At 55.8% G+C, this 24,350-nt stretch overlaps 2 protein-coding genes across 8 annotated transcripts; both read right to left on the bottom strand.

Annotated features, from left to right (window-relative positions):
* Positions 1-14: 14 nt before the first annotated feature.
* PLPP2 (phospholipid phosphatase 2) lies at positions 15-4,591 on the bottom strand. The gene is made up of 6 exons (XM_066205872.1): positions 4,414-4,591; positions 2,323-2,474; positions 1,720-1,997; positions 1,478-1,535; positions 1,189-1,365; positions 15-1,093 (listed from the first exon to the last, which is right to left on the bottom strand). Exons 1-6 carry the CDS (start codon positions 4,463-4,465, stop codon positions 956-958), a joined length of 855 nt encoding a protein of 284 aa, XP_066061969.1. The 5' UTR covers positions 4,466-4,591; the 3' UTR covers positions 15-955.
* A 2,316-nt stretch (positions 4,592-6,907) lies between these two features.
* On the bottom strand, positions 6,908-21,672 carry MIER2 (MIER family member 2). 7 transcript variants are annotated; one of them, XM_066205845.1, is made up of 13 exons: positions 21,667-21,672; positions 17,575-17,662; positions 16,906-17,054; positions 16,304-16,429; positions 15,543-15,666; positions 14,751-14,860; positions 14,059-14,128; positions 13,105-13,271; positions 12,575-12,656; positions 12,393-12,487; positions 11,367-11,599; positions 10,326-10,462; positions 6,908-9,671 (listed from the first exon to the last, which is right to left on the bottom strand). In XM_066205845.1, the coding sequence occupies exons 3-13, from the start codon at positions 17,044-17,046 to the stop codon at positions 9,196-9,198; spliced, it is 1,761 nt and encodes a 586-aa protein (XP_066061942.1). In that variant the 5' UTR covers positions 17,047-17,054; positions 17,575-17,662; positions 21,667-21,672; the 3' UTR covers positions 6,908-9,195. The 7 variants fall into 7 exon arrangements, with proteins under 7 accessions (XP_066061942.1, XP_066061940.1, XP_066061939.1 ...); XM_066205843.1 differs by lacking the exon at positions 21,667-21,672 and adding an exon at positions 19,031-19,196; XM_066205842.1 differs by lacking the exon at positions 21,667-21,672 and having other exon boundaries at positions 11,472-11,599; positions 13,105-13,256; positions 17,575-18,501.
* Positions 21,673-24,350: the final 2,678 nt, after the last annotated feature.

Here is a 24,350-nt window from a genome sequence, read left to right on the forward strand (position 1 = left end):
ACCTGACACAGACATTCTTTAAGGATGATCTAATTTAAAAACAACATCATAATGAAAATGCATGTATTTTAAAAAGAGACCCACAGCACTTCAGTGCCGGAGGCAGCCACGTGCCAGTGATGGACTGCTCTGTACCCATTGCCCCCACCTTCCCAGGACATTTGGACAGCTCCACATCCCCATTTATTTTCCTTTACCACAGAAAATGTCTCCCTAGCCCCGCCACACACCCTAAAGCATCAGCTGAAGCTGCAGGAGGCACAAAGGCTGGAGCATCCCCTTGCCCAAGCTAGGCGTGAAGCAGGCGGGGAGCAAACAGCTCTGGCTCCCAGCACTGCAGAATTGGGCACAGCCAGAGAAGAGCCTGCCCAGACACCCTTTGCTCACAGCAGCTGCTGGTGGGCAGGACTGCTCTTAAAGGTAATCAATGGAGCAGAGAAGAGCTCTGGATTGCTTTAATCCTCTCCAAAAAAGTATAGCTAGCCCAGCAGCTGTCCTCCTCCCTCTGCGCCTGTGAAGATTTGTACTTGTATGGCTGGATAATTCGACAGGGACAACACACACTCGGCCCAGGCAATTTCAGACTTCCCAAGGAGTTTGCTCTTCGCTCAGTGTGCTTTGCCAGCCCAATAAATCCACCCCCACGTGCCACCCTCCCCTCCCTCCCTCCCTTCCTCCGCACGGAGGGCTGGGACAGCAGCCTTGGGATGTGACTCAGAAGCACAAGGGGGTGAGGATGTCCTCTTCCCACAGGCAGGGTGCTGGCATCACCAGGTACCGGCACCACGAGCACGGGGAGCCAGGCGCCGTGGCACTGTGGGAGTGGGAACAGGCTGGGCTGTCCCACTTGTGTCAGCCAGGGGCCCCAGAGCCGTGGAGCCAATGGTGGATACAGAGCCAGCGTCCCTGTCCCCGGAGTCAGGAGCACGGCAAGGGGCAGCTCTGCAGTCTGGGATCACGGGGCACCCCTGTAGCTGTAGTGATTGTGGTCGGGGTCGCTCAGGGTGAGGGGCAGGCTGGGCTTGCGCTCGGGGTCCTTCTCCTCACACTGCCGGGGGGGACGGGCCTTGAAGAAGTCAGAGACGTAGTGGACCTGGAAAAGGACAGCGGGAAAGGCGGTTTGGGGACACCGGTGTCAGGCCAAGCAGGAGCCCAGCCGAGCAGCAGGCTGCGCAGGGGGACACTCACAATGAGGACAGCAATGAGAGCCCCCTGCAGCAGCCCCACCAGCACGTCGCTCCAGTGGTGCTTGTAGTCGGACACCCTGGTGTAGCCCACGTAGATGGCAAAGGCGATGAGGAAGAACTGGATGGTGGGACGCAGCAGCCGAGCCCACTTCCCCACCAACCGGGCCTGCACGTAGAGCTGGGTGGCAAAGGAGGGAGAAATCAGCCATGGCAGGGGTCACCAGCCAGCCCAGGGATGGGGGTGCTTGGGGCAAGGGACCCGTGGGAGCTTCCAGTGACACGGCACTCACCGCCAGGAACATCATGCAGTACATCCCAAAGGAAGAGTGTCCCGAGTAGAAGGACAGTCTGTGGGGCAAAAGGGATGGGTCAGGCCATGAGCGAGCCCCCAGGTGGTCCCCACAAGACCCCTACCCACTCCACAGGCTCTGTCCTGCAACAAGAGAGCCTCAATACCCATCTGGGACTGCCACTGTGAGCCCAGCACTGCTGGGCAGGTGGAAGAGACACATCCTGTGGCACCATGGCTCACCTGGACTCAGTGATGTTCCTGCTCTCTCCCTGGCAGACATTCTCCAGCTGCACATAGATGGAGCAGTTCACCTTGGACCAGTCAGGATTGCAGACAGCCAGGAAGTTTGGTCGGAGACGGCCGATCATGTATTTGGCCAAGTCTGTCAGGGACTGGCTGATGGCCCCCCCAAAGAGAAAAGTCCCAACCACCTTGTAGAGAGCAGCCAGGTAATTGTTGAATTCTGACTTGGAGTAGAGACGCTCAGTGTAGACCAGGTACGCCTCCCCTGATGAGATCTGCAGAGACCAGGGGGCAAAAGGTGAGGGCTGGGGGCCACTGAGCAGCTCCCCAGGGGTGCAGGATTCTCTGGCTCTGTGGCACAGGAGCCCCTGGTACCCGCCTGCCACAGGAGCTCACGGGCCCTCTCCCCCTCCCTGCAGGGAACCAGTCCCATGGGATGTGGGTCTCGCCACTCCAGCGGGAACTCCAGCCCCAAGCAGAGCAGGGCTTGAGCTGAGGGTGTTGCTGCCCTTCCAGAGCTCTGGAGGTGGCTGTGCTGGGCCCCAGCTTCCAGATACAGCATGGCCCTGTCCAGGAGGAAGGGGGGTGGCAGTTCCTTACAATGATAACAGTGCAGGGGATGGTGACCCCAGCCATGAGGCCGTGGGTGATGGTGTCTGCCTTGTAGGGGTAGCGGATGGAGTCATCGTTGCAGTAGAAGCCTCGCTTGTACGGGGAGTTCACCAGAGTCAGGATGATGAAGGGCAGAGATGCTGCAAAGCAGAGAAAGGTGAGGACTGGGGACAGCAGCCAACGGGCTCCACACCAGCACACAGCACCACCCTAAGTCTCTGCTCCCCGATGCCAGGGAGGGATCCCCCCCAGGAATGAAGTCCTGAGCCACCTGTACCCCGGGCAGGAGGACTTGAAACCACCAGTGCCCTGCCCTGACAGCAATAGGGCCCTATCAGAGCTCACAGATGCCTGCAGCACCCAGATACCACAGGAGACAGTCACAAATGGGCACCCACAGAGCCTCAACAGCTGCCCCACTCCTCCCCAGGCACAACAGTGGCAAGGCCTGACCCTGTGCCCTCTCCTCACCCTGCCCAGTCTTTCAGTCTAGGAAGACAGAGCTGATAAAATTAACGAGCACAGGCATCTTGCAAACCTGTTTTATGGCAGGGAAGGGCTCTCCAATCATCCCAGAACCCTCACAGCAGCTCCAGGAGAGCCAGTGCTGGGAGGTGCTGGTGCATGACCCAGTCCAGGCACAGTGGGACTCCAGTGCACTTGGCTTGCTCCCCTCATCCTCCCATAGCCCTCGTTTCTGCCAGTCTCTCCTCTCCCCTGGCTCCTCGGGGCTCTGGAGAGGGGCTGTGCTGGCTGGGTCAGCCTGAGCAAGGAGTCTTTTCGCTTTTCCACCCAGCACACTGCAGCCCCACGGGCAGCTGCGACCTCACCCCGGGACAAAACCGTCCCCGAGATCCAGAGGGGTTTTGGGGTCTCTGCGCCGCACAGCAGCCGTGCCAGCCCGCCGCTGGAATGGGCCCCGCTGCCCCTGCTCCATCCCTCCAGAGGAACAGCCAAGGACGGCTCCCAGGACGCTCCCCAGGGAAGCGGCCCCCCCCCTCCCTGGAGGCCACCTAAGGCCGGGCTCCTCTCCCAGTTCCGCCTTTCCCGGCGGTTTCCGCCTCCCCTTGTTTCTCCGTCTCCCGGGAGCCCGCACCTTTGTCCCCGCCCGTGCCCGCCTCCCCGCCCCGGGGGTCCCGCCGCCTCCTGCGCTCCCCGAGCGAGCGGGAGGGAGCGCGGCGATGAAGCACCGGGGGCTGCCCCGCCACCCCCGCCGCGCTGCCGGGGCCAGGGAACCGGCCCCAGTCCCTCCGCCTCCTCCCCGCACACCTCAGACGTCCATTTTCAGCTCAAATTAGACACCAATTTTCTTTCTGGATAATTTCATCCTCCAAAAAAAGCACCCCTAAAAATATAAAGCACCGGCCCACAGGAGGGAAACGCGCTCCGAAGCGGCACCGGGAGGCGGCCTCCCCCCGCCCCGCAGCCAGGGAAGCTCCAGCCGCGATCCCGATCGGGGCCTTTATTTTTAGTCCGTCTTAATTCGTTACTTCCTTGCGGCAGTTTTAGAAACATTTACCCGCACTGGAGGGGGGGCGAGGGGGTCCTAGAAGGGGTGCTCCGAACCCACCGGCCCGGAGCTGCGGAGCCCCCGGCCCCGCTCCGTCCGCCCGCGGAGCGCCGGGCTCGGCGGCGGGCAGGCGGCCAGGGCGGCGGCGGCGGAGGAAGCGTCCCGGTGCCGCCCGAGCCTCGGGACCGTCCCGCAGCGTCCCGGCCAGGGACAGACCGGGCTCCCGCCCCCCCGCGGGACCATTCCCGGAAAAGGGAACGGCCACGAGAACCGGGACACCCGACGGAGCTCGGTGGGGCTGAGGCAGGGGCCGGCGCCCGCCCGCCCCCGCCGCCGGTGGCTCTCGGCGGAGGCCCGGAGCCCCGGACACCGGCCGGGCAGGTGCCTCCCACGCTGCCCCCGGCCCGGCGGCACCGGCCACGGGCCAGAACGGGCAGACGCGCGGCGGGATCGCGGACCCACGGTACCTCCCGCGGACCTGGCCCCAGCCCAGGGCGCGGCCCCACCGAGGGCACCCGCGGGACGCGGAGACGCTCCGGAGGCGCCCGCGGCCGGTACGGAGCCCTCACCGACCGCCAGGCAGAGCACGTCGAGCGCCACGAAGACCTTCCTGCGCTCCATCCCGCAGCCGGTGCGGCCCCGCGGCCCGGCCCCGCGGCTCACATGGCCCGGAACGACGCGGGCCCGGCCGGGAGGTAAAGTCCGGGCGGGCGGGGCGGGGCGGGGCAGGAGCCGGTGCCCCCGCCCAGGGCCGGGCTGGGGCGGGGCGGGAGCGGCGGGGACCGGGCAGGTGTGGGGCGCGGCGGGGCAGAGACCCCTCTAGACCCCTCTCCCACTCGCCCCCCGCCGTTCCCTCGGGCCCCGCTCCGTCGTCCGCGGCTCCGGCCCTCCCGAGCCCCCCGGTGCCCACCCCGCCTGGCCGGTCTCCCCGCCTCGGCTCGGCTCCCTCCCGTCGCTGCGCCAAGGGGAAGGGGGAGAAGAAAGCGAGCGAGGCCACTTTGGGAGCCGCCCGAGCCCCACTCGCCTCGGGCCTATGTCCCCAGGAAAAAAAAAAAAGGGGGGGGGGGGGCAAAATGGAAAATTCTGCCCCTGAAACGTGCTGGCTGCACTGCTTGCGCAGAGCAGACGTGAGGCTGGCTTCGTGGCGAGATGGGTTCTTGAGGGGAAGCAGGGACGTCCAGGAGCCTGTGGATGCAGCAGACACCGATGTGAGCACGCAGGGTGAGACAGGAGCGGATTTACCCGCTGAGACACTGGGCTGTACTTCCTGAGCTTCAGACGTCCTGAGAGAACAACAGGCTCCCGGTGCTTCCCGTTGTGTTTGGGGACATGCTGAAACCCAGAATGGGGACGGGAGCAAAGGCTGGAGCACAGGTCCCACAGCAATTCCCTGGTGGGAGCAGGGACATCCCGGTTGTTTGCTCCATGCCGGATGTCTGGGGAAGGAAATAAATAATACAGAAACCACCCATGGCTGATAACTGCGGGTGATTGAAGTGCAGCGTGAGTGGCCTGTGGGGAATGTCAAGGCTGTTTGCGGGAAGCCAAGAGAGCTGGAAATGCTCTTGGGCTGCCCTGGAGTTTCAGGAAAGGGACGGAATCACGGGCCAGCTCTCCCCTGCCCTGATGTGCCCCGATGCAGCTCCCTCCTGCCCTCCAGTGCCGTGGAGTCCCTGCACACCGCTGGGGCAGGACTTACCCCACACGTTTGCCTGCAGACCCCAACCAAACTGGGAGCCTGGAGGCAGGAGAGCTGGGGGGATGCCCAGGCAGTGTCTGGAGTAGATGACAAGATTAAGACACTCTGTCTCACCGCTGATAAATCCCCCCACCTCATCACAGCCTCCAGAAGTCCTGGGTGTGGGAGGGCTCCGGGCCACCGTGGGGACACAGATGTGACAGTGTGGGGCTCCGAGGACACAGCTAGAGCGCGCAGGGGAAGCGCCGCAAGGCCGCCGCAGGACTTTGCCTCACGGGGGCCCGAGGCTGCGGGCGGTGCCGCCGGGACCGGCCCGGCCCGGCCCGGCCCAGCCCGGGGGTGTCGCGGGCGGAACGCGGCCAGCCCGGGGCGGGTCCGGGGGGGCGCGGGCGGGTCCCGGGAGCGGCGCTGAGTCGCCCTCTGCCGTCCGAGCGCCGCAGCTGCAGCCGGGGGGCTGAGGAGCCCGGCCCAGCCCGCCCCCGGAGCCCGGGGGGATGCAGAATCCGGCCCCGATCCTCCCCCGGGGCCCGGGGGGATGCGGAATCCGGCCCCGATCCTCCCCCGGAGCCCGGGGGGATGCGGAATCCGGCCCCGACCCTCCCCCGGGACTCGGGGGGATGCGGAGCCCGGCCCGGACCCTGCCCCGGGGGCCTGCAGAGCCCGGGGGATCCGGTCCTGATGCTCTCACCGCCTCGGAAACAGCGTTCGGGTCACACAGGGCCGAAAACATCGCTTCGTGTCTAAGGATGCAACGGAGGGGAGGGACCGCGGTCCCAGCCGAAGGCTTCAAGCACACCCGCGGTTCCCGCTGCTCGTCGGGGCCTCGAAGATGGGGGGAAGCCGCTCCCGTCCCTCCTGCCCTGGGCTGTGCCCACCCTTGTACCCACCTCTGTGGGGCAGAGCTGGGGGGCTGCACAGCTGGAGCCCCCTCGGGACAGGCAGCCAGAGCCAGGCAGAAGCAGAAGAGAATTTAAGGAGTCTGTGGTGGAACAGAGAGGCTGTCCGGTGGGGAAACACAATGCCATTGCAGCAGGAACACTCCTCTTGCCTCCAGGAGCTTTTTCTGGATGAAGTTTGGATGCACTCCTGTCTCTCAAGACCCCAGACCTGGCACAGGCTGGGTTTTAGAGGACTTGTGGCACCTGTAAGGGGAACAAACAGTTCCCTCCACCTGCAGCATTGGACGAAAAAACCTCTGGGATGGCATCCCTGGCACAGGGAATCCTGCCCTGACTGGAGGAGAGCACTTGTGGAGGGCAGGAGAGGATCAGACAGCAGAGGCAGGGACTCCTATTCTTGCTCTGACATCATTATACACTGGACTGTTGAATCTTGGCCTCCAAAAAAGAAGACAGACTTCTGGCTCACTTTCAAATTAGGTTTTTAATTAAATAAATAACGGCGAGGGGTCTTCAAGGCAGTGTCACTTCACAGTGTAGGGCTGGGGGGCAAGGGAGAAAAGAGTCCAGCATTGGGAGTGGCTCAAAGTGAATGTGCTTTGTAAGAAGGAGAAAAGAAAACCCCAACAAAAAAAAAAAAAAAAACAGGAAAAAAACCTCCTCCCCCAGTGACTCCCCCTCCCTGTCCCAGCCTTTTTCACCCCTCTTCCTCAAAGTTATGTGGGAAAAGCGCCGCACTCATATTGAGAGACCCCATGCAAATCTGTAAACAACACTGAAGGACATAAAGAGATTTCTGCCTCAGCCAGCTCCCCCTCTCCTTTCACTAGGGCTTGAAATAAATCAAAAGAAAAAATGGTTTCAAGAAAACTAAGACTGTTCTCAGCCGATGGAGGAGATGCCAAGGCTGGCCCTCCCTGGGAGGGCTGCATGTGCTCTCACCCTGCCTCCTCTTCTCCCTTCAGCCAAGGAGCTTCCTCTCACCCCCAGAAAAGGGGAATCACAGCCTGGGCAGTTCCACTATGGAGCAGGCACTCGTGTTTGCTTTCTGTTCCCAGCAGCCAGGAGCAACTGCAGGGGAGGCCTCTGCCCACCACATGTGGCTGACAAAGCCATGCCAGCTGAAGGCAGCGGCACGTGCCTGGGGCTCAGCACCTCCCAGCACCGTGCTGGGGACCAAAGCAAACCCCTGCTAAAGCACACAAACCAGATCTGGGGCTTAGGAGATGAGACAAGGTCTAATCCTGCCATGGAGCTGTTTGATGCTGTCCCCATGCTCCTACTGGAGGGCTAGGCACAACTTCCCAGGGCCAGGTAAAAGGAGGATCCAGGCTTGTGGGTTTACGTACCTGCCAAATCCACTGGCACAGAGCCAAGTGCACAATCACAGCCCCAAGCCAAGCAAAAACCCTCAACCCAAGCCCCTTCCCAACTGCAGGGCACAGCTGGAGGAAAGGGCTGTCTGCACCAGAGCCTTGCCCAGCAGGTGAGTGGAGAGCATTCCCTGCATGGAAAAAGAGGAATGAGAACACATTGAGCCAGTGGCCAATCCCAGACCTGGAACACGCCTGGGAAGTGAAGCAGCTTTGGATTCCAGCACACCCAAGGACAGGCTCCCGTGGCTCTGCACAGTACCTGGCACCTCCCTGGACATGGCAGAAAAGACACACTTTCCTCTCAGAACAGCCTGTTTTGTGACACAGGGAAGGACAGGCATGCTCAGGGATGGTGAGGAGCAGGAATGCCCAGGGATGCTCTGCTCCCCTGCCTGGGACTCTGCTAGCATCCACATCCCAGGCTTGACGCCCTGGGAGCTAAGCAACCTCCTCCCTCTGCTGACAAATTGTTGGAACAAACTGGGAAGTTACAGGTGTTTTCACCTGCATTTTACCCTCTCACATTGTGGCTCAGTGAAGATCAGGTCATCCCCTGCCAGCAGCAGCACCACAGCTCTGGGCCAGCATCACTCTGTGAGTCTTGAAACTCCTGTTACTCCCCACAGAAGTTCTCCCTGGCCCAGCACTGCACAGGAAGGTGAGCAGCACTCGAGTGCACACCATGCTGCTGCACACACAGCATCCCTTTCCTAGACCTGACACTTCAGCCCAAGGGCTGGGCCAGGCCACATCCCACCTGCAGCTGGTGGAGAGTCAGGAACACGTGGCTGCTGGAGGGGGAAGCAGCTTGTGCCTGCCTGTCATGACCCATGGCTGCTGGGAGAAGGACAGGGCGAGTGGCTCCTACTGCAACACGCTGCCCGTGGGAGAAGGGCCAAGACTCGTCAGCCTCCCTTGGCATCGCCGTGCCCGTCCCTGCAGGAAACTGCCCTGCAGCCCTCCCACGCTCTCGGGCCCCCAGAGTGCACCCTCACCACGATGGCGACACATCCCTCTTCTCCAAGCACCTCTGCCCTCAGACTGTCCCGCTGGGGTCAAGGGACACGTCCCCTGTCCTGAGGCTGGGACTCACTGAGCAGACTGGCATCACCTGTGGTGACACGTGGTCAGCGTAGGAGGGGGGTGATGGACCCTCCCCACTCAGGAAAGCCAGCCACCACTTTGCACAATTGTGTCAGGATACATTGGAGCAGAAAGGTGTTTGGTTTCACTGTAGCCTTGGATCAAGGAGGATGGAAAGACGGATTCCGACCAACAGCTCCAAACTGTCCCTACAGGACAGCGGAAGTTCCAGAATTTCACTCAGTCAGGTCAAAGTCCTTGCTGGGTCTGTGACAAATTTGTGACTGGAGACTCTCACTGTGACAGAGGCTCTGACCGAGCCACAGGTGCTGGGCAAGCCTGATGAGCAGTCAGGAAAGTATTTACATCTCCGATGCCAATGAGACCGAAATCTGTGACCGATAAGGACACTTGCGCAGGGGCCACCACTGCCTCAGGGTCTCTGTCCAAATCCACAGGGCCAGCAATTAAAGGCAACCCCTCGTTAATGTCTGCAGGGAGAGTGAAGTCCATGGTTATTGTCTCACCAGAGTTCTGCAACGTCTCCTGCTTCTCTGCCAGTCCTGGTCCCGCGGGCGGCAAAGCGAAGAGCTCCGGCTCAGAGGGGGTGACAGTGTGGCGTGGGCAGGGCACAGGGACAGCGCCCGAGGACGTCTCCTCCGAGGGGTCAAAGGAGCAGTTTGTCTCCGAGGGGGTGCTGCACTCGTAGCCCTGCCCCGACTCGCTGATGCTGCCCAGGCTGCAGGCCGTGCTCTCCACACTCAGGGGCTCTGCTCAGGTGGGCACAGCCAGGGGGGGAAGAGAGAGGGGGACACAGCAAGGGAGAGAAAGCCACAGTGAGTCCACCACGCCCAAACGCCCAGGTCAGTCCCACCTAATCCCAACAGCATTTGTTTGATGGCACAAGGGTTTCTTTATTACAGCAACCAAGATCTCCCCGCCAGCGCGTAGCGAGGGAAGGCAAGATGCCGACAGCAGATGGGAGGCCATCAGTGTTTCTATGGAAATTAAAGGAAACCTCACAGACACACTGCAAGATAAGCCAAACCCTATATCCAATTCCCTCGTGCCAACAACCCCTGGGAGCTGCCCACACAAAGCTTTCATCTGCGGTAGGACAGTGAGAGAATGAACCCATGCTGGGCTCCCTGCAGATCTTCTCACAGCCAGCTCTGTGTGAAAGCAGCTCGCACCTGACTTCTGGGGCCTTAAGCCAGCCTCTGGAGGAGCTGCCTGTGTCAGCGCTTTGGAAGCACCTCACTCAGGTGCCCAGTGAATAACCCTTTTGTTTGGGGAATGACCTAGGCCACCCCACCAAGCCCAACACAGGAACAACTGTTTTAAAGTCATCCCTGGCAAATGCAGAGACAGGCAAGGCTCCTCTGACACCAAAACTTCATGGCAGACAGACAACAAGGAATTACCTGTGCTCTCAATTGCTATCTGATCTTGACCAAAGTGAGCATCCAGGCAGCCAGTTGCAGAGGGAATTGGTGGGGAGCTCCGAGAACGATTCGTGTTTTCCACTTCAACCCCATCCAGGTCATTGTCAGTGAAATCCCTGTGGGGAAAGAGAGAGAGCCTCGCCACCACCTGCTAAGCAGAGAGATGCAGGCAGGAGAAAGGGTGACTGGGTTAAAACCCATCAACAAATAAAGCAACGGGACTGCAGAGACATCACTAGAATGAATGTCTATCCCTCCCTGCTCTGCAGAGCCTGGTTGAGACCTCGCTCTGACAAAGTGATTTCAGGTAACACAGTGTGGCCAAGACTAGCTCGTGATAAACCAAAATGGGCTCTCCAGCTTCCTAAAGAGCTCTGCTCCCAGTTCTGTGAGCCTCAGCCCATTTCAAAGGGAAATAAACACATGGTCGAACACCCAGTTCCATGGAATGACTGCAGTGGGTCCTCAGAGTGCCAGCAAAGAGTAAATGATAACATATTTTCCCATGCTGGGAAGATTTAAGATTTCAGGTATTTTCCTGTCTTGCATCAGAATTAAAAAAAAAAAAAATCAAATCTAAGCCTTCATCTGATGCTTTTAATTGATTCAGCTTCAATATTTCATTTTGACCTATTAAAAGATTTCCGTTTCAACCTTTTTGAAAAGGTGTATTTTGAAAAGTACCTTCTGTAATTAGCATACATTTCAAAGGGAAGAATTTGCCTCAAAGGGAAATTAATTCAGGTTCCAAACCACCAGAAATAAATGCAGTTTTGAATTTAAAAAGCTCCTTTCCCAAAACCTCATCAAACTGAGTTCTTTCACTGAAGTCAGCTCTGAATCCCTGTCCCCAGTCTTTTGTGGATGCTTTTCTGAAACAAAGCTACTTTCAACACACAGAAAAGGACAAGGAAGTCCACATCCAAGCAAACAATTCTTTTATCTTCCCTCCCCACACCAACTCAGTGTTTGTGCTCTGAAAACACCCCGTGCATCCCTCCATCCTCCCACCCCAGAAACCTTCTGGAGAAGAAAGCGCAGTCTGTTAAGCGGAGGTGCTTTGCAGCAGGAATCTTCACTGGGAGGTTAATATTACTAATTTTAGTGTGAGAATATTCCACGCACGTGGCTCCAGGGTGGAGGACGTACTTCTTCCTTCCTAGACGAGTCTGCTGAGTGAAGTAGTCATAGCGCTCTGATTTTTTCCACATGTAGTAATACTCCACACACTCGCCCACCGACCGGGTGCGGACCTGAGGAGAAACACCCCAGTCAGGACAACCCACCCTCTTCCAGGTGCATCTCCTGGAGCAAGGAGCTATTTTTTTTTTTTCCCATTTAACCAGCACAGAAAATTAAAAGTGCATTACAGTGATTTACATCGCTATGGACACATTGCTGCAGAACAGAAGCACGTACTGAGGTTTCCGAGGTGGCCAGAGAAAGAACTCCCCACAGCACACAGCTGTTGTCACAGACCCCTGTGGGCCACACACACTCGTGCAGGACTTTCCTGCGCTTCCAGCAGCAGCACACTTAGCAGAGAGAGCAAACCTGCATCCATTGTCACTGGCCAGCGTCAACATGCCTACAATTAACCAGTGGTAGAACTGGACTCTCTGGTTCTGCCAACTCCCAGCACAGCAGCATGTCCCGGGGCCCAGCTCTCCCTACAACAGCATCTTGCCATTCTAGAGGACCCCAGGGGACTTTACGAAACATCCACATGCTCAACTCACTCATTCACAGAAGTACTGCAAGGGCTGAGAGTTTGGAAAGAACTTTTGAGACTCCAGAAAGGGCTAATCAGTAATTAACTGACATCACTCATGCAGGTCAGTGGTGTTTGTGACTTCTCCCACCTGGAAAATAAGGCAGAGCAGGGCAGTGAACAGCCCATCACCTGCTGGCATGAGTCAACACAAAGCCTGGGATTGGAACTCGGCCATCCTGAACTCCCTGTGTCAGCCGAGGCCCAGAGCACACCTCTGGTGCCCAAGCTCCTGCCTCCTTCCCCTGCTCCTCACCTGGGGGGAGCAGCCTTACCTTGTTTGCTTGGATAAGGTGGAAGTTTTTCCCATGGACCCTAAAGCCATGTTCAAAATTTCTACATTCTTCCTCGCTCCAGGCACAAAGCTCATCTGCAGCAAAAAGAAAGAGTTGGAGATGTGCAGAATCTCGGAAGAGTTGCATGTGCCTTGATGAACCCAAATAAGGGGGGTCCTCACCTCTGATAACCTTCACGTTGAACCGTAACCTCCGCAGTGCCTCTTCTGCATTGAAGTTGCATTTCACCAGCTCATACAAAGCCTGGGAAACAAAAAAAATATCACTCACAGCACGTACCTGAGCATCACACCACGAACCAGCCTGCTCATGACTCACATTTGTCTTGGAAAACTTCCATTTCCCAGGAGCCACCTCACTGCTAACCCCAGCTTGACCACCAGCAGACATTACCCCACATTTTAAGGCACTGGTTTACAAACTCTGGGACTCAACAGATGCAGTTCCAGCAGAATCTAACCTGGCTAGCTTGAAGTAAACACAGCTGCTCTAGAAGGGTTGGTCTGCTGACTTTTCCAGCCTTCCCAATGGGAGGGGTAACCAACCTCCCCAGAGCGCAGCTGGGCACATGCCCTCACTTATCCACGAGGATCACTGGAGTTTGAGCTCAACCTGACCACTGTAGGGAACGTGGCACTGTCGGGCCGGCACCACCTGGGTCTGCGTGGGCTGCAGGAGGCCCTCAGCTCACCTGCTCGTTGTCCTTGACCACCTCTCCCTCTGGCAGGCTGCTGCCGGACAGCTCGTCCCACTGCCGCTTCACAGCGCGGTACAGGAACTCTTCCACCTCCCTCTCAGGGAGGATGTTTGGGTCCCAAAGCAGCTGATCTTCATTCTCATAGGCTAACAGAAAAAGCACTGAAATAAGATAATCAAACAGAGAATTCTGCTGCTTTTTGAGAAGTGGTCTGCACGGACATGCATGGGGGAGACAGAGGAGGGAGGAAATCTTTGCTTGGTACTCCAACTCGGCACTAGAGAGATGACGAACATCTCTCAAGGCACTGCATCTTCCCTCCTGATTGTGGAGGCAGATAAGCTCCAAAATATCTCTTTTAGGGCCTTTGGCACAGGCTCAGCTTGCTTCCATTGTTTCAGAAAGGTTGGCTGACATAGTTTTTGTTATCATATTCTCAAAGATTGCTGTTTTGATTAATTAATCCTGGCAAATAAAGACTGTTTTAGCTTTGTTGCCCAGAAGCTCAACAAGCTGGCACTTGTACTGCACTCATTATTGGACACAATCTGCAAATCAAGGCACCTCTGTCTACTCTGCAGACATCCCAAAATCAGAAACAGATCACCTCCAGGGAGCACTGAATGACACTAACTCACTACTTAAGGAAGATGTCAGAGAGAAAAAATCAGAGCATCCCCAGATGGGTGTTCCTTCTCTTTGGCTACAGCTGAGACCCCCTCCTGCAAACCTGTCACACCAACCCAGTTCTCAATGAGCTTCACCAATTCTGTACCTGTGTTCCCAGCCCTATTAACTTGGGCTTGTTTCAGACAGTAAATCTGAATGTCAGCACTGAGAGTTGCCAAGCCCTGGAGATAGAGAGCAGGACTGGTGATCCAGAGCCCACCAAATCCCCCTGGGAGCAGCCCTACACCCAAATTAGCCACAAAGAGGAGGCTGCCTTACCTTTTTGCCTGTGCCTGTTTAAGCGGAGGATGGGAACAGTGGCCTGGTACTGAGGTCCAACCATGATCTCCTGAAATCCCACAACAGAGAGGTGAGAAAATTGAGATGGGAAATGCTCCCCACAGGCTGTACTTCATGATTTAGGGACTACACCACCACAAGGCTGATTTATTTACTGGTAGCCCCCTCTGTCACTATTATTTCTAGTGAACCCTGACTATTTTATAGGGTAACTAAGAAGATTTACTACCAACCAGATGATACTGTGGGGACCTTCAGCATTTACATAGTTTTAATGTAAAAGATCTATGGCAAGCAGCTAAGGCTGGAAATAAAGCAATGCAGAGGTTCTCCTGCAACCTTCACAGCCAGGATGAATTTGGAAGCCTGCTCCTCTGTTTAGAAAGATGGTTTCCCTTCAGTAAATCCTGCTGGGAATACTGCACAGCATTTCACCTTTATAGGGCTACAGGCTGCAGATTTAATTTACCAAGGCACAACAGACTTCCCTTATCTGAGGCAGAAGATAATTCCGAGACTGTATTAAAAACCCCTCCTGTAACCCACATCTGCCACTGCTGTCCACAAAATGCAAGGCACCAAGAAGCCAGCTGGGGAAATAAACAGTGCTTTGGTGTCATGCATTTTTCAAACTCAGGAGCCCCCCTTCTCAATGCACTCAGGTCATTTACCTTCTTACACTCGTTGGATGGGATGGAATCCACCTCTGAGTCCTCAGCCATGGAGGAAGCACATGGAGATGAACACGGCTCTTTGTCTTCATCAGCAAGGAAGTTGTTTGCTTTGTAGGAAAGGAAAACATCTGTAGTTAGGAATTTTTTATTCTATTCCTTTACGTTCCCTCTCCTTCCCTTCATCTTCTGTCTTAAAGTCCCTTTCAGCATGATCTACAGTGACAACTTACCTGTATTTTAATTTTCTCACTTTAAGTAAAAGAATTTGCACACTTGCCACATGGATGGCCAACCTGGGGAGCTCAGACTCCTTAATATTTCAAGACAGCAGAAGAAGTAACACCACTTCATGCTGAGTCCCCATCATAAATAACATCACTTCACGCAGAGTCCCTGTCACGTGCTTTGGCTTCCCACATATTCCAATATTTAGGAACTGCCACAATACATCACTCCACTACTACTACTGAATTTATTCACTTGTAGAGATGTCAGATGAGGTACTGATCTTTCAGACTGCAATTACAGCAGGCAGCAAAACAATTCCCACTCTCTCAGTATTCTGAGTTACAGCTCAAGACAATTCTCCCCTCATCCCACTGCTCATCAACGCTCTGTCCTGTCCTACCCAAAGCCCGGTAACGCCTCTGTCATGCAGACAGTCCCCAGGAGGAAAAGTGGAAAATCTGATGTCAGGAGACTGACAAAATTAAGAGAACCATTCTCACCCTCCCCTGCACATCATATGTAAAAGTGAACAGCAGCTACTTAGGAACTAGTGACACATACAGCCAGGCTGGTTTGGGAATAAGTCCGATGCATCGTGGGACGTGACGGATGGAGTCAGATCGTCAGCTGAAGATTGTGTCTCCTCCTCTTCTTCCCCTGAAAGCAAATCCTTCGCTATTTGTTCCTTTTAACAACAATAAGAAAGTGAAAAATATTTTTAAATTAAAAAAAATACATGAGGGGGAGTGAGGCCTAGAGTAAAAGCATTTCTGGCCAACAGTGGCCACATCCACAGATCTCCTCACCCTCCCACAGCTTGTCCAAAGACAGATTCTCACACTCCCACCACACCTAGACTATTTTCCCTAGAAGCACTTTAACAAGTGTCATGAGTGACTTCCTATGGAAGCCAGAGAGTATGAGCAAGCATCCCTTTCTGTAGAGCTCCACTCACAGCAAATATCCCAAAGACCCTGAAAGAGGAGAAAAAAAAAAACCCAACCTCCCCCAAAAAACCCACTTTCTACAGACTTTAGCTAGAACAGGAGGAGCTATGGCTTCACTTGGGAAGATACAAACTTTCCCTGGCTCTTCACACACTCACATCCACGTGCAAATACTTGTAACCAAAGTTCCATACAGAGTTTTTACATTATGAAAACAATATCCTTTCTCCCTTCTCTAAACACTCCACACTCATGTTTCTGCACCTGGTGCTCCTCACTGGGACACCAGAACTGGGCAGGCCCCTTCCCACCCCTCTGAAATGGAGGGTAACCTCAACAACCTGTGCAGACACCCAGGCAAAGAGCTGTTCTCACCTTATCCAGAGTCATATCAGGGAGGTTGGGAGTGATGTCATTGCTCTCGCTGTCCTGCTCTGAGATGGGATCAGATGCCTCATAGCCATACAGTGCGAGCAGCTCCTCAAATGGCATTTCACTGCTCTGAGCAAGAGGAGGACAAAGCTGCATCAGGAAGAGAACAACCACGAGAGCACCACACCAGCTGGAACACGGACAGGCAGAGGCAGTCAGGGCAACTCTGCTCCTCTGGGGGCTCTGAGCAGCCTCAGGTGACACTTTCAGGATCCACTGTAACCTGTCCCTCTCAAAGGTATGGAAAAGCCAGGGACTTTCACCCCAAAGCAATATAGTCTAGAGCATTTTTAAAATACATTTATTCTAGATTTCAAACAGGCGAAAGATGCCAGACAGCAAAACTGTATTTAAACAGAGGAAGGGGATGAACAAAGCCCTGTACCAGTCTTGTGCCTGGCCTGAAGAGACACTCCCTGTCACCAAGAACAGTTTGTGCTCCACTGAGGTCTCCATGGGACCACCCATAGCTGAAGTCAGGGATTCACACAGCAAACAAGCAAATCCACCAGGTAATCTTCCTTCCCCTCCCCTGCCGCCTTTACCTGAGAGGCACTGAAACTCTTCTCCAGCTCTTCTAAAGACTTCTGCTTCTCCTGAGTATCATCTTCCTCCCTTTCTTCCCTCACACCGTAGTTCTGGGAAAGGATCTCTGCCAGGTTCAGTCGATGATCAGCTGAGCCCATTGACACAACTGCAGGGATCAGAAGTGGGACACTAGCACCACCATGGACCAGATCTTGAGATGCAACAAAGCCAAGGTTGATACCTTCTTTTGTGTGTGCAGACATGATAAACCAGAGGAAGAGATTAGGCACAACAGAAGGGAACAGAGATCACAACTGGCAGCAGTCACTTCATCAGCACAAAGTCCGGTTCTATGCCCATTTGAGTCCCACAGCTGACTGGAAGCTGAATCTGAAGGTATTCTGAGTATGCCTTGCTCCTCACTGGATTCACTGGTGTCACAACATGTATGCACACACTGCAGCCTTTTCTTCACCTGGGGGCACTTTTAGGGTAATCACCCCTTACTCAAGAATGGGCAAATGGACACCTGTAGGAGCTTTGGCATCTTTAAGCCTTTCCTCCTCTGTCAAACAGCAGGGGAATCAATCAACAGGCTGGGGAGATGTTGCAAGGAGAAGGGAGGGGATCACAGTAACTTTGTTTCCTGTGGAAACCAGACCAACAAACAGAGGGATGTGAGGTACCTGCAGCGCTCTGAAGGGCGGGCTCTCCTGGACATAGGCCACGGGCTGGGTATGCCACCACCCTGGGGCTCTGCCGGCCAACAGAGGCCTTCAGGGAAAGAGAAAAACATGGCTGAGACATCTCTCCTAAAAAACACAACACCCTTCCACCCACTTCACCCCACCAGCAAACGGAATTTACTCAAGTTCAAAGAAAAAGCTCCCCAAACCCCGACAGGGCAGTGCTAGGAACTGCGCTGTTCAGAAGAGCTCGTGGGGTGTACTGAACAGTTCTTCCTGGCCTCCTCACCTTCCCCTCAGTCCACGTGTTTCCATTCCATCCATTTTACCTCCAGCACTTCACTCACTACTTATCCCTCCCACCAGTCTGAGACCTCAGACCTTCGTGGTTTACATCTTCACTTAAAAGGAGGACCTGGACCCTCAGCTGTTATTCTAAACACACACGTTGTGTCTGAGCACAGCATTTTTAGGAGCTGACCCTTTAGAGGGCAGCCAGACACAACACCCTGGGTTCTCCCTGATGCCTCACTGCACCCAGGAGCAAAGAGACTTCTCTGGGCAGGTAGAGAAGGAGTCTGGCAGGACCAGGAGTGGCACAGGTGAGGTGAGAGAGGCTGAGCCAGGCAGAGCCTGAGAACAGGCACCTGCAGGGTGGCATTTGGTGCTCGGTCACAAGTTCAGGCAGCAGCACGGGCTGAGGAAAACAACCCAGACAGAACATCTGCTGCTCCTCAGGCTGCTGTGCATGGAAGTGCTGCTCATCAAGTTCAGCCTAGGCAGGGAGCGAACAGGTAAACAACCAAAGCTTTTGGGTGACTGACAGCACCTGATTGCAGAAGAAAATGCCAGAGTCAGTCCACCAGTCCCCAGTGACATCTCTGTAGGATACTCAGCCATCAACCATCTCAGCTGTGCACCATCACTCCTCACTTAGTTGGAGCCAGGACATTTACAGCCTTCCATAGGAGCCTCTTACAATTTATTTAAGAAAACACAGTAGAGCTTCACATTAAAATCTAACCTCTAAAAACACAGCATTCACCAAAAGAAGCCACCACACACTGTGGGTTCTAAATTCCTTCAGCTATCAAGATACAGACTGGAAATCCCATAATAGAGAAGAAGATGTCTCCAGTCCACCATCCCCAAGATAACTCCCCCAGAGATCACTGTGGCTCCAGACAGAGCCCTGCAACCATGCACACGAAAAGAGAAGGGAGAAGTTATGGGATGATGAAAGGAAAAGGTGACAGACTCCATTTTGAGGATGGTCATAGCGGGAAACGGCTCTGTAAGTCGGGAAAGTGTCAATGTGCCTTTCTTGGGCTCTGTTGGAATGTGACCAAGCACAAAACCCTCTTGGATAAATCCTTCCAAGCAAACAAGTGGTTTCATGGAAAGGGTGTGGTCTACCCTTACTCCCTCCAGGTCTTGGACAATCTGCAGAACTCACTTTGCTTTAGGCAATGATCTGTAGATCAATGGCACCTCCTTGCCCGAGGAACAATGAGGCCTCTGAAAAATAAAGACTGAAGCTTTTGGCATAGATGGGCTGGCTTGAAAAGGTGTCAAGAATACTTCAGGAACAGTGAGATCTCCTGTTAATAACCAGGTGCTGAAAGTAGGAGGATTGGCCACTACAACATCATGACAATTCCATAGCTAATCAAGGATTCAGTTCTCAGAAGCAGCACCAAAGCAAGTAGGAATGCTGAATTCACCACGGAATAACCAGCACTGCTGTGCTGGGGCTGAGGAAACAAGTGACAGACAAAGCAAATGGCCCATTCCATGCCCAAATTTAAACACGTGTGGAACGAACAATCCCGCAGATTATCCACAAATCCAGAAACCACAGAAACAAGGAATAGAAGAGAAAGTCGGGCCTGGCTTAAAAAATCCAACTGGTGACAGAATATTCCTGACTGTCCTGATGACAAATGCTACAGGACGTGGAGTTACTCGGACTGAAGGTGAGGTAGGTGCAGCCTGACCACACAGGAGGCAGAAATGCAAGAGCATGGCATGCACCAGAAACACAGAGAACAGTTCTGGGCCAGAGTGTCACTGCTGCTGGTGAGGGATTCCATCACCATCAAAGATCGCAGCAGGGAACTCCAGTTATTCTCACAGTGCACTGTGATGCTGGAAACCGGCTCCTACGCCCATGGGGCATTTAATCTCGGGGGGCAAAAAGGGAGATTAAATTCCTTTAATCTCACTCTGCCATCCCCAGCACAGTTTTCCCCCCGCCAGGTTCTGCTGCTCAGGCATAAGAGTAACTTTCCTCTCAGAAGTTACACTGAGGCTGGTCAACTACTCACTCTCATGTTTGTATTTCTGGGTGACTCCTGCACTCCCTCCTAAGGTGTGGACTCAAGGTTTTGAGCACACGGAATGAAGCTCAGCCATCATTTAGAAAACACGGGCAGAGGCAGAGTCTGAGCTTTCTGCCCTGGCAAAGTCATTTCCCAGTGTGAGGCCAGTTGCGTCTACCCTGAGAAAACCTTTCAGAATGAAACCACTCTTGCAAAAAAGTGAGGAAAAAAAAAGAAATTTCCCTTTCCAGTGTTACCCTTCAATAATTAATGTAGTTTCCCGAGCCAGTCTAACACATATTTCAGATTCACCAAGAAGAGTTCCTGCTTCCTCTGCCTTGTCCACACTCCTTGGCCATGGGGCCATTTTCCACAAACTCCAGCTGTAGCCAGAGGGAAGCAGCACGGATGGAAATAGATTTGTCCTGCAAGTTATGTCCCTGAAAGACCAAAGAATGAACAGATGACACAACACACAGACCACCTTCTGCACTGCTCAGGAAGATCAGGGCCCCATCACAGCTGTACAGTGGCACAGCAGAGATGCTCCACAGCCACACCTCATCCAAGAGACAATGCCAGTTCCTAGATGTCCCCTGGACAGATCTCTCTGTACCAGAGTCACGCAGGGTGCTGAGAAAGCACCTTGGCCCAACAATGTGCCCAGAAAACCACTTCTGCACAAGTGAATGCAACAGCCTTGCTGTTCCACCAAAGGCCAAAGCATGGCGGATGAGCAAACAGGCAGCACCTTCCTCATGGAGAACGCTGAAATCCCCTGGAAGAGAAGCCCTGCCCTCGGATAAGATGCTGTCACCGCCAGTGGGGATCTGAGATCCTGCCACAGAGAACCTCAAAGTCTACCCAGCACCCTTTTTCCGTGTTGTGGTCACCAAGAGGGTCACACCATAGAAATTAAGTGTGTATGTGTCACAAACATTACAACAGGTCAAGGATATTTGTGGGACATGGCAAGACTCGACGGGCAATGGCATCACCACCTCAAAGGGTGATGGAGCGATGGCAAAAACGTTTCAGCACAAGACACCAAGGCAAACACGACATGGCAATTGGGGAGGCAGTGGGCAGTCCCCACCTGGACCCCTTGCCTTCTGGCCCCTAGGCAAGGTGGTGAGAACCATCCTGGCCACCCAAGACAACCGTTCCCCCAGCCCTCTGCCATTCCCAGGATCCTGACCGCCGTGTTCCCCCACTGCTCAGGCCACCTCTCACCTGAGAGCCTCTGCGAGACCCCTTCCAACAGCTCCACACCCCTGCCCGCGGCTCCAGCGAACCCACACCGCTGTCGGGTTCTGCCGGGCCATAGCCCCGGGGCTCCCAGCCCGCTCTGTCCCGGGGCCTTTCCGTCCCGCAGCCCGCGGCCCCAAGCCCCTTCCCGCCCCTCTCCGGGCCCCTCTGCCGCGGGTCAGGCCGCGGGGTCCCCGCGCCGGCGCCGCCCGCCCCGGCTCTCCCGCCGGCTCCCGCCCGGGAGCCCCGTCCCCTGCCCGGCCCCGCCGGCGGCCCCCGCCCGGCCCCGGCGCCCCTCGGCCCCGGCCCGCCCCCGCCCCTCGGCCCGCTGCCGCCCGGGGCCTCGGCGTCCCTCGGCCCGAGGGCCCCCGCCCCGGTGGCCCGCGCCGGCCCATCACCCCGCTGCCGCAGGACGCCGGCCCCGGGCGGCCCCGGGCGGCCGCGGCTCGGGGCTCCCGGTGTCCCCGCCCGGCCGGGAGCGGCCCCGGGCCCGGCGCGACCCCGACGGCGGCTCCGCGCTCACCTCCGCCATGGCCGAGCGCGAGCGGCAGGGGGCGCGGGCCCCGGATGCGGCGGCGGCCGCTGATTGGCTGTGGCGAGCGGGGGCGGGGCCTGGGCCGGGGCCGTCTGAGGGGCTCCGGTTCGGGTCCCGCAGTCGGGGCCGGGGCGGGTTCGGGGTCGGGGTCTTGGTCTTCCCCCCCCCCGGTACCTCCCGGAGACATCCCCGGGGAGCGGCACGGAGGGGCGCGAGTGGAGCGGAGGCTGCCGGTGCCCGCAGCAATGCTCCCCGAGTACCCGCCGGGCCTTTGGGCCGCTGCCGGAGCCGCCCCGGGACCGGTGCTGTGAGGCCGCGCCTCTCCAGGCCCGCAAGGAAATGAATCCCCCGAGAGCGGCGGCCCGGGCAGTGCGGGGGCTGGTCCCGCACCCCTGTGCCCGGTCCCTCGGCTGGAGTGGGCCGTGGAAAGGCCAAGGGACGGTCCCCAGCTCCTCCAGGCCACAGGGACACACCGGGGATCACACAGAGAAAAAGCCGTGCTCACAACTCCAGCCTTCTTCATGTGTCGTGAAGCTTGAACCTCCAGGAAACACTTTCAGGGTCCTCACTGGGCACTCCCTTGATAAAAAGTCACTGCATGTCATTTACAGTTCACAAAAGAGAGCGATAAGAATTGGAGCCCAGAGAGAAGAGTCTGTACCTCACAAGGCCTGGGCTGTAGCCACTACCTCATCGTTCCTTGCCGTGGCTGTGCTTCAAAAGCCCCATTCGTGGAAGCTGCCTGATGGGTTTTTCCAGCTCTGTTTAACTGCTGATCACCACATGCTTCCAGAGAACAATCCTCCAGCACAACAAAAGAACCCAGCTCCAGGAATTCCTGCAGCGAATGGCCCTGCCAGGCTCCCCTCCATCCCCACAGCCCCTCAGGGACCCCCTGATCCTTCAAGGACTCCTGGCTGAGCCAGCACGGCAATCCTTCCCTCGGGGTGTACAGTGACATGTGCCACCAGATCTCCCCATATGGCAGATCCCGTGGGTCATCATCCCGCTCATGCCAATGCCTGTGCCCGGATCTGCCCCTGGCTGTGCCCACGGAGGCCTCGTGCTCAGTCTCTGGGAGCAGCCTCTCCACCCTGGCAGTTGGCTCCATGCTGGGTTTTGCTCACGCTGCTGAGCTCAGGAAGCAAAGTGTTATCAAGTGCTTCTGAAGTGGTGGTGGCCCTCGAGCTGAGAACCAGAGCACTTCACCAGCCCTTTGTTCCCTTGCTGGGAGCTGTCTGGCTCTTCTCAAAGGACTAACAGTTTGCAGATGCTGTTTGTTCAATAAAAAGAATAACCTCGTCTCCAGCTTCAGAAAAACGTCTGCAAAAACTGCTGCTTTCTGCCTTGCTCCCAGCAGTGCATCCCTGTGTTCTGTCACCACAAAAAGCAGAGAGGTCGGGGGTTTTAGTCGAGACCTGAGGTTTGGCTCAAGGCCTGGGGTTTAGGTCTGGGGAGAGCTCCACTCGTTATTGAGGGTCTGTCCTGGAGCCGTGCCCCAGCCAGCTTCTGCTTCACCATTCAGTGCTTGCACTGACAACTGCAGGCTGAGTGTCTTCGAGCAGCTCCACTCCCCTGAGGGAGCAGTGAAACACCCGTCAGGAGACACCGGCATTGCCCGGGACATTGATTTCTGTCCTCAGAATGACCAGGCAGCACATCCTGCAGCCCCGCCAGGCTCTGAATGCAGCACATCGCCCATCCCTGGAGCCAAAGCCATCATCCTAAATCAGAGATTTTAGTGCCTGACATTCAGTATTCTGAGATTTTCAGAGGAATTTTAAAAAGCCCGAAGGGCAGTGGAATACCAGGTGGTTCAGGCTCTCCAGGTGTTTGCGAGTGATTCATGAGGACACTCCAGCAGCAGCTCTTGTACAATTGCTGCTCTGTGGGCAGAGACAACAAATCCCAGGTGGGTGAAGTGGCTTTAGCTGAATGCGGGGTTGATCTGCCTGCAAAATCAGGGTGGCCCTGCATCCTGCCCTCCTTTCTCTCCTCCACCTGTGCCCTGCCTGGTAAGAAATTCTTCTTCTTGGAGAAGTTTTGCAGCCCTGAGACAAAGTGCAAATTCTTTTTCTTTGAGGCAGCTCAGCCACAGGGTGTTTAGCCACAGCGGATTGTAGATTTAAAAAAAAAAAAAAAAAAGAAAGAATAAAAGTTTACGTGGGTTAAAAAACCAGTGTGGATAGAAAAAAAGAGAATGTTTCAGTATGGGTAAAGGACTGACTCTGCATGGGAAAGGGGAGGTTTGTGTGGGGCTGTGTCCTGCCGTGGGTGCAGGGTGGGCTCCATGCCGAGGAGGGCACAGGCAAGCTCGGACTATAAAAAACTCTGTTTCCGGTCGTTTGAGACTGCTGACAGAACAGCTCCAAGGCTTAACAAAGCAGCTGTGAATTAGGCTTTAGAGAGGCATCAGCTCTCACCAATGCTAGATGGAGCTCTGCTACTCGCAAACACCACACCCGTGTAGGCTTTCAGATGAGTGTTGGTACTTCTGAACTGTGCCGGTGTCTCAGGATCCGCCGTGGCTGTCAGCTGCCCGACACAGGTTCCAGGGGCCTTTCCCAGGTTTTCTGAGGCAGAGAGGACAGGTGATAGGATGGCTGGGTCAAAGGGAGTATCATGGTTATATGCTTCCCTTCTCATCCTGTTTTCCTCCCAGCCTGCCTCCC

Source organism: Chamaea fasciata, unplaced genomic scaffold (assembly GCF_029207755.1).
Source record: "Chamaea fasciata isolate MVZ Bird 193981 ecotype frontalis unplaced genomic scaffold, bChaFas1.0.hap1 SCAF_28, whole genome shotgun sequence".
Lineage (NCBI taxonomy): Eukaryota > Metazoa > Chordata > Aves > Passeriformes > Sylviidae > Chamaea > Chamaea fasciata.

Coding starts and splice junctions, on each gene's coding strand:
- PLPP2 (XM_066205872.1), bottom strand. CDS start 4,465: ATGGAGCGCAGGAAGGTCTTCGTGGCGCTCGACGTGCTCTGCCTGGCG. Junction 1,536..1,719: donor AGGAACATCACTGAGTCCAG/GTGAGCCATGGT, acceptor TTTGCCCCACAG/ACTGTCCTTCTACTCGGGAC. Junction 1,366..1,477: donor ACTGCATGATGTTCCTGGCG/GTGAGTGCCGTG, acceptor TTTGCCACCCAG/CTCTACGTGCAGGCCCGGTT.
- MIER2 (XM_066205839.1), bottom strand. CDS start 17,695: ATGTCTCAGCCATGTTTTTCTCTTTCCCTGAAGGCCTCTGTTGGCCGG. Junction 12,657..13,104: donor TGGTCAAGGACAACGAGCAG/GTGAGCTGAGGG, acceptor TTTGTTTCCCAG/GCTTTGTATGAGCTGGTGAA. Junction 12,488..12,574: donor CAACGTGAAGGTTATCAGAG/GTGAGGACCCCC, acceptor TTTTTGCTGCAG/ATGAGCTTTGTGCCTGGAGC.